This window comes from Euphorbia lathyris, chromosome 2, assembly GCF_963576675.1.
Source record: "Euphorbia lathyris chromosome 2, ddEupLath1.1, whole genome shotgun sequence".
NCBI classification, from domain to species: Eukaryota; Viridiplantae; Streptophyta; class Magnoliopsida; order Malpighiales; family Euphorbiaceae; genus Euphorbia; species Euphorbia lathyris.
Window position 1 is genome coordinate 85,651,889 of NC_088911.1, and position 9,169 is coordinate 85,661,057.

General features: G+C 34.0%; 1 protein-coding gene across 1 annotated transcript; it reads right to left on the reverse strand.

Annotated features, from left to right (window-relative positions):
* Positions 1–7,027: 7,027 nt before the first annotated feature.
* LOC136220649 (uncharacterized) lies at positions 7,028–8,938 on the reverse strand. Its single transcript, XM_066008445.1, has 5 exons — positions 8,252–8,938; positions 8,059–8,172; positions 7,830–7,996; positions 7,497–7,677; positions 7,028–7,414 (listed from the first exon to the last, which is right to left on the reverse strand). The coding sequence occupies exons 1-5, from the start codon at positions 8,702–8,704 to the stop codon at positions 7,238–7,240; spliced, it is 1,092 nt and encodes a 363-aa protein (XP_065864517.1). The 5' UTR covers positions 8,705–8,938; the 3' UTR covers positions 7,028–7,237.
* Positions 8,939–9,169: the final 231 nt, after the last annotated feature.

The following is a 9,169-nucleotide window of genomic DNA, read 5'->3' on the forward strand; positions in this document are numbered from 1 at the left end:
ATTAGAATAAAATACCCCATAATATAATATCCCAACATACCCGTATATAGATGTCCACATCCCCTAATACACCTATATATATAATAAATTAATTTTAAAACTATTAAAATAACTAAATAAATATATATATATATCTATACCCATGGCCCCAAATGTGAAACCAAAAGCAAAAGTTCAAAAATGGTATTTTAAAAAAGTTCCAACAGATTTTGTGACGGAAAATCCGTCACTGATCTGCTTTTAGTGACAGAAAAATGGAAAATCTCAGAAACAGTCCCTTTGAAATTCCAGATTTATCAAAACTTATTAGATCTACTATATTTCATCATTTTAGCCCCCAAACTACCCCAAATCGGGTCATGGTTTGTAACGGAGGATTCTAAAACAACATTTTATTGAAAATAACGGTTCAAAACACTGGTAAACACACGGATCTACGACGTTTGGATCCCGAACTACCCTTAAATCGGGTCACGGTTCGTATTGGGATCCAAACGAAGTTTTTATTTCAAAACCAAAACCAAATACTTGTTCAAATGCAAAACAAAAAAATTAACTTAACAAATCTAAACCATAAAAGTGTAAAAAAACAAATAAATAAATAGATCTAAACAATAAAATTGCAATAAAGATTAAACGGGTCTAGTTCCTCAGATTATTACCTCTCAATCGGTAATGAGGATTCCAAATCAAATCGATTGATAGTGTTTTGAGTCGGATTTCTTTGTGTTTTTGCTTTATTCGGGTCTCGTGAAATTTTTCCAGAGATTCGGGTCTTACTTTCCTCCTCAAAAATGCATTGGGCTCCATCCTATTTATAGGCAAATGGAGCCCCAAAATTAAGGTTTTTTTTTTACTTGGAGCCTAAGGGTAGGCTCCAAGCAAAGCTAAATTAGCTTACTCTTGACTTGGAGCCAAGGGTAAGCTAATTTGACTTAATGACTCATTATTATAATTATTATACTTATTATAATTATTTGATTTTAAATTTTTTTTTTTTTTTATAAATTGTAAACTAAAATTGCACTTGGCATTTGGCCAAGTGCAGCAAAATGCACTTGGCCGAATGCCAAGTGCAGGGGGCTGGGCCTGGGCGGCCCAGCCCCGTCACGGGCCGTCCAACGGCCCGTGACGTAAATACCGGCCCCCGACGGGGTCGCGTTTATATATACTAAAAAAATAAAAAAGTTTAACTAAATAAAATACATCTAAAAATAACCAAAACTAAAAAATGATTTTTATCGAAAATGATTTTCGTCAAAACCGATTTTATAAAATTAGCTTTTATAAAATCGATCTTTTTACAAAACCATATATATTTTTTGGATTGCTCGGATACCAAAATAAAACCCTCTATCGTCCCGAGATTTTATTAATAATAAAATTAATAAGAAAAGGGCGTGAAATACCGCGAACTCGGCGAGACGATTTAAGATTTCACTCGCGGAACCGATTCGCCCGTCATCTCGATTCGATTTCCGAATTCGATCAAACCGGTCTCCACGGTTCCTTCGAACAACGTTTTTTTTATTTATTATTTTTTATTGACTCATCATTTATTTCAATCGACTGATTTGGATCCCTTTTTATAATTTTTCTTCATCGGTCCTCCGATCCCGGTGTCTACACCCGTGTATCGAGAGAGCAAAAAAAATAGCTTATGAATCCCGTAAATAGGCCGTTAAACCCGTAAATAGTCCGTTAAGCCCGTAACTACATAAATGTACTTAACAAAAAAAATTTAAAGACATAAAAATTAAGATAAACATTAATAAACATAAACATTTATAAACGTAATAGAGTAAATTTAATATCTACAACAAAAAGTGTTTAAATGTATGAATGTCTACAACAAAAAATCAGCTCGTCCGACGCCACGCATCCATAAACTCATCCATCTCCCTCTTAATGCGTGGAACATCCTCGTCAGATCGGTGGGTAGCCGATAGTTGGGTGACACGCCACAACCAGCTAACCCACTGCAAAAAAAAGTAATAAATAAATATTAAAAATTAAACACATATAAACTAATACTAAATAATAATATTAAATAATAATAAACTTACAAATTCGTTGTTGGCGCGAGCATGCTGTACCGGTCCAGCCTGTGGTGCATGAAGGAGATGGGGATGCGAATATCGCTTATTCCAATCCATATAAGCAGGATCACAGGCAGTGGGATCGTATCCAACTGGTCGGCATCTCCTCCGATCAATACCCCGAGCCGATGGAAATCTCCGCCAGGTGTCCTCAACTGTGACTAAGGAATGCGTGAGCCTGTACGATAACGACTTCCATGGTCGTACTGCTTTATCAGGTCTAATACGCTCAGCTGGGATAGGCTGAGTATATCTGACCTGTCGCAGTGCTCGATCGGGCATATACGGCTCGACGATGTCTCTACACCGTATCCAACCGGCGTAGGACACTCGAATCCGATCATCATCGGCGACAGGACCATAAGGCAACCACGTCACCTGGAAAAAATTAATACTCAATAAAAAAATAATAATATACTATAAATAATAATTAAATAAATTCTAAAATTTTATAAAATACCTCTGCCGCCGTCATACGATCCAGCTGCCCGCGAAAGGTGTCTAGTGCACGGGCATGGTCAGCTGGGATCAAGTGAGCTCCTCTATGCGACCGGAAAACCGAAAAATACTCATATATCCATGCCTGCAGTAGGGTCAAACATCCGCATATACCTGAACAGTCTCCTCTGCTCGCTATCCCCAGCTGCCGGTACAACATGGCTAGTGTGGAAGACCCCCCATGATAGTCCAGCTGCCCCGCTGACACTGCTGTAAACCTCATGAAGATGGGCCGGCCTAATCCTATCTCCACTCTTGTCAACAAACAGAGTGGATCTAAGCATAAGCCACATCCAGGCTGTGGCCCGAGTAGCGTCATCCCTACCCTCAGCGAGAAGCCCCTGTACAGCCCCAACAAATACACCTCCACCTGCCCATAAATGACTAGTCGGCAACAGAAGCTCAGCCTGACTCACCCCAAACATCATCATGCACATGGCATGAAGCGAGTCAGTAGGTGGAGACTCGGACACCATCGGACCGTCGATCGGGATCCGAAGAATCTGCCACACATCATGCAGCTGGATAGTCATCTCCCCGAACGGCATGTGGAAGGAGTTAGTATCAGGCTGCCACCGCTCAACGAACGCAGTCAACAGCGGAGTGTCGAGGTTCCTGAACATGGCACGTGGAAGGTGAGACAAACCAGTTCTCTCGATCATCTCCCTCAGCTGTAAAATGACACATATACAATTTATACAATTACTGAATGTTTTTTATGTTTATAGTTAAAAATAAAAATTACAATAAATATTGACACACTATATTATTCTTACCTCGGCTGACGCACCAGAAAACCACTGACACAAATCTCGGCATGTTGCTGATCTGTTGTAGCATGTCAGAAACGACCGAATCTCTCCTCCCAACATCCGTGAGGCAACATGTCCTAGAAAACTAGGAATCACGGAACCATCAACGGGACCACCATCAACCGGTGCAGTAACTACCCAGCTCTCGTCCTCACTAGCTTTGGGACGTTTGCTTGTCCCTGAAAATTATAAAATTATACTAACTTATACTAAAAAATACTAAAAAATTATACTAAAATTATACAAAAAAAAAATACTAAATTATACTAAAATTATACTAGATTATACTAAAATATACTAAAAAATACTAAATTATACTAAAATTATACTAGATTATACTAAAATTATACTAAAATTATACTAAAAAATACTAAATTATACTAAAATTATATTAGATTATACTAAATTATACTAAAAAATACTAAAAAATTATACTAAAATTATACTAAAATTATACTAAATTATACTAAAAAATACTAAACAATACTAAAATACCTGTACTCGCAAAATGACCTCCTGCGCGCTGGGTCGGCTGTCTCCCCGGGGTCGGCTGCTCATCGCTCTCCTCAACCTCGCGATCATGTGCAACAGCGGACTGTCGCACTGCCCGGGCTGCCACATCCAGGTAGTCCTGAAAAGAATCGCTATCGGGCTCTTTGTCATCAAAATCAGTCGCCCCCTTTGATCCATGAATATCGGCCTGATCCGCAATCGGCCCCCTCCTCACCTGCTCCGTCGCAGCCCCTCTCCGCCTACGACCAGAAATATCTATACCACGCAATCTCGTATGCCGTGGTGTATCATCCTCGTCGTCCATATCTAGACGACGAGCAGATGACGGGATGGATTTCCCACCCCTAGTAGGTCGCTCCGTCTACAAAAAAAATTACACTAAATTAATAAAATTGTAAATAATATAAATTATACTAAATTTATAAAATTATGCTAAAATACTACTAAATTAATAAAATTATAATATAGTTATTCTCAATTTATACTAAAATTACACTAAATTACTAAAATGTTTACTATAATTAAACTAAAATTACACTAAATTACTAAAATTTTAAAAAATATTAATTTTTATTAAAAAAAACGGGGGCGTAAGGGAATCACGCCCGAACCATTGGTCGGGCGTATGCGCATCACGCCCTATCAGTGGTTGGGGCGTATGCGTATCACGCCCTACCATTGGTTCGGGCATGTGGCTATCACGCCCGCAGCACTGGTCGGGCGTGATACTCATACGCCCGAACCGCAGATCGGGCGTGATGTTCATATGCCCGACTGCGATTCCGGCCGAAATTTTTAAAAACCACAACAGATTCAATTCCATGTAAAAATCAACGAAATAAAGCGGTAAATCTTACCATTTTAGCTTTTCCTTTACGGTTTCTATCACCATCCATGATTCGGCTCACTAATTTGTCCGGATTTGAGCAAAAATCGTTTCGGCTTCTTGAGAGGTTTTGGGTTTTTTGAAATTTAGTGCAAAGGGTATTTCGATCTATTCACGGGGCTAGAAGTGTAAATTTAGGGCTGGGTTTAGTAAATCACTTATAAATATCATTTAGGTAACAAGTTATCCATACTTATTATAAATATCATTTATTTTCAGAAAATATTTTAATACATTGTTGAAATTTCTTTTTAATTTTGAAAAATCTAATTAAAATACTCTCTAAAGTTTCTATTAAAAAATTGGATATTTTGTCAATTTGAAGGATTTTTATTGAATTTAACTAAAAATACTTTTATTCAACAAAAAACTAAAAATACTTAGTAATATAATCAGAAAAAATTTCGCAAATTAGATAATGACACGTAAGAAAACAGAGAGAAGGCATTGGGTAGCTTCCCAAAAAGAATGAGACGATCTAGATAATTATAGTTTGATAAAAAAAATAAATAAAGGTGTTGCGTTGGACAAAATCAGATTGTCACAATCTAACAGAAATATAAGGATGGACCCCACTAAGTAAGTAGTTGCTTTATCTTCAGCTATAATTAAAAGGTCAGAAATGAAAGGGTCCCACTCAAAATCATCACCCTATCCTTCTCTGCACGTGAATATGTTTGTTACAACTATTTCTTTTTCTTATTTTCCATTTCAATGCTTTAATTAATCCACTTGCATCACTCAAAATGTTCAAATAAGTAAATAAATAAATAATACATCAATAATGGTTTGAAAGGTTAAGAGCTTTAAGTTAGTAGATTAAATTTCAATTTTGAATTTTAATATAGATAGAAAATTTTAATTGAGAGATAATCTATCGAAAAAAAATAGGTCACGATATTTTAAATTGAGAAATCAAATAAATGATCGAAAATAAATAAATATGTATATTATTAATTTATCAGGATAAATTAAATTGTAGTTATTTTTTGGTTAGAATTGGACTGTAGTTATTTACCCTTCAACTTAAAAAATAATAATTAAACTGTAGTTATTTTTTCAAGTTTAATTAATTTAATTTTAAAATCTAAAAAAATGAACTAATTGATTGAAAAAAAATGTAATCAAAGAAATTGAATTATATATAATAGGTATATGATTAATACTCTTTCTAAAAATCAGATTTAATTTAATGATCCTTAAAAATAAATAAAATAAATAAATCAGAAATGAATCAGGAATTGTCAATTCAACCAATCAAATATGATATTTTATTAACTTGCTCAAATTTAGGATCCATTTCGTTCAACTCTTAGTTAATAGTTGTTACGGCTGATGTTAGATTTTTGCGGTTGCAGTAAGCTGTTTGCCGTTATAGTTGTTTGATGTTTGTTATTAGCTGTTTAATTATTAGTGTTTGATAAAATTATATTGAACTGTTGTTGTTGTTAGTATTTAAAAGGTTTAATATGGACATGTGTTAAAAAATAACAAATAAATTATAAAATAAAAAATATTTTATACAAATGAATAAAAATAATTTAAATAAAAAAATAAAAAAATAAAAATAAAAATTATAATGCAACAAAACCTTGTTCTTTCGGTAATTATGTTCTAGAAATAGAAATAATGTTGAAGAAAAAACATATTTTGTCGAAATAAGAATGATAATTTTGTCAATAATAAACAACTACAAACATATGCTCATGAAAAGCTCCAAAACGTTGCGGTTTTCAGAGAAAATGCTAAACGCTACGGTTATATAAACTTAAAAAAAACGCTATATTTCATAATGCTAAATGCTTCTGCGGAAAGCTGAAACAAATACCCTCTTAGTTGCATGCATGAAGAATGTATTAATTATATAATAATGATAAGTACTCTCTCCGTACCATATTATTAGACGTTTTGGAGGATTTCACACAAATTAAGAAATTTATTAATTGAGCTAACAATAACTAAATTACCCTTAATTAATTCTAATTCACATTATTATTAAATTAATTGCTTGTTAATCTTTCTCCCACTAAGATTTTAAATCTTTCTTCCTCTCTCTTGATGGTTCACGTTTAAACTTGTCTAGAAAATTAAAATTTACAATTAATTAGTTGGAAATAGAAAGATTTATTAAGAAAGTATACTTGGAAACTACAAAGTTATATATATTTTTTTGGGTAGGATAGGAAAGAAAAACAAACAACTACAAAGTTATATTTAATAGATAGTTGAATGGCTAATGGAGTAAAGGGTATAAAAGGAAAAAAATGGCTAAAAGTATAACATCTATTAATTTGGAAAATAAAAAGCACCCTAAAACGTCTAATAATATGGAACGGAATGAGTAATTAATTAAGAAAATAAATAGAGAGGAGAAAGGAGTGATATTTTGAAGAGAATTATTGATAGAATTAATAGTATAAGTAATGATTTTACAACCTCAAACTGAGATCAATTACATTATCTCCAAAATCAGCAGCACCATTACAAGTAGTAATGGTTTGGCCAATTTGAATTATTGCTGGAGGAAGGAAGCTATAAAAAGGCTGCACCCCATTTCCTACACTTGTTCCTGCTGTCTCCTGATCTATTTCATCTTCTATATTTCCCTATTTAATTATTCAATAAATACCCATTAATAATCAATATACATATGCTTATTAAATATTGATTAATGAATAATATTCTTACTTGATAAGGAAGCGAACTGAAATCAAAGGTTTCAGAATGATGGAAGGGAAGAAGATGATGAGTTTGAGTTTGCAATTTGGAATTTGGGGATGTCAGAGAAGTTGTTGGTGGTGGGCCCAGTGTCAGAAAATCTCCATTGAAATCCCCGTTTTCTTTCTTGTTTTTCTTCCAATCACAACTTCTGAAAATAACAATAACATTTTTATTTTCATGATTAATACATATACTCTCTTAATTATTCACAAGTAAGACCAAAGTGATGATAAACCTAGATTTCCAGAATAATAATATAAGTGCAAGAAGAAGAAGATGATGATGAAGATGAAGGTACACCTGAAATTAGGGTTAAGAATAGTGGCTCCATTAATGGCAAATGAAGTTGTTTCTTCTGATCTTCCAAAAGGGTGAATAATGGTAGGCAACTTGCAATGATAAGATGGACCTGTAGTAGTAGTAGTATTCTCTAGAGCAAATGGGTATGACCTCTTCATGCCAACCATCTGTATCACTTAATCATCATTTACAATTCTATATTCTTTAATAAAATTCAAAGAATTGATACCTTATCTTCCTCTGGCCACAAGGATACTGCATACGAATTATTTTGGTTTGAAGGAAGCTCCATATGGAGATTTAGTAGAGACGACGACGATGAACTTCTTGACGAAACATTCATCTAATCAAATATATATAATTTCAATCAATCAATAAAATACAAAAATATAACATCTGTTCATAAATAAACATATACATACCATTGAAGGAGGAGATTGGTGGAAGTGTGATCTTTGCATCAAAGTATGCAGAGGCCAAATAGGATTTGATAAAGCTAATCCAGGATCAATGACTTCACAATTTTCTTTTTCAAGATTGAATTCAGAAGAAGAATTCCAAATCTTATTAGGGGGTTGAAGAGCATTGAAATTAGAGTTGATATTGTTCTGAAGCCTCAGAATTGAATTTGGAGAAGAGATATCAGGAATTGAGGAATAAGAATGATAAGTTGGGAAAGGAATAGGTTGTTGTTGGGGTGGAGATGGAGATTTGAAATCTTTCTTGTTTTGCTGGTCTTGTAATCTGATCTTTTCAAGTTGGGCAACACCAAGTCCTCTCTGTGGAACTTTGGTCTTTTGCTTTTGAAGCTTCTTTGATGAAGATGATGATCTAATTATATTTCCAAATGAGGCATTCTTGTTATCTAATTCCATCTATGTAGTAACAACTCAAGAATTCAAAACCAGCAAATGTGAATCTTGTTTTTCATCTTGGAAGATAGAGAATCTGAAAGGAAAAGAAAAGGGGATTGTGGGAGAGGAAAGAAGGAAGAATTTAAGGAGAGAAAGAGAAAGAGAAAAGTAGGCCAAAACCTCGCTCCACTCTCCTCATAATAATCCTACAACTACTCTCTCTTTCTCTTTCTCTAAATTTGAGCGACATTTTCTCACTCTATAAGTGATTACACCTCAGCTTGTTTCTCTCATTTTCGGAAACTATATGCTGGCTTCCAACTTTGTGGATCCCACCCCCTCCTACTCCAACACTTATGCTTCCCTTTTTTCAAGGCTTTTTTTTTTTTTTTTATATAATTAATCTCAATAATCATTTCCAAGTGAGACAAATTTTAACTATATATATTTTCATAATATTTATTACATTTTTAACATGGATAACCG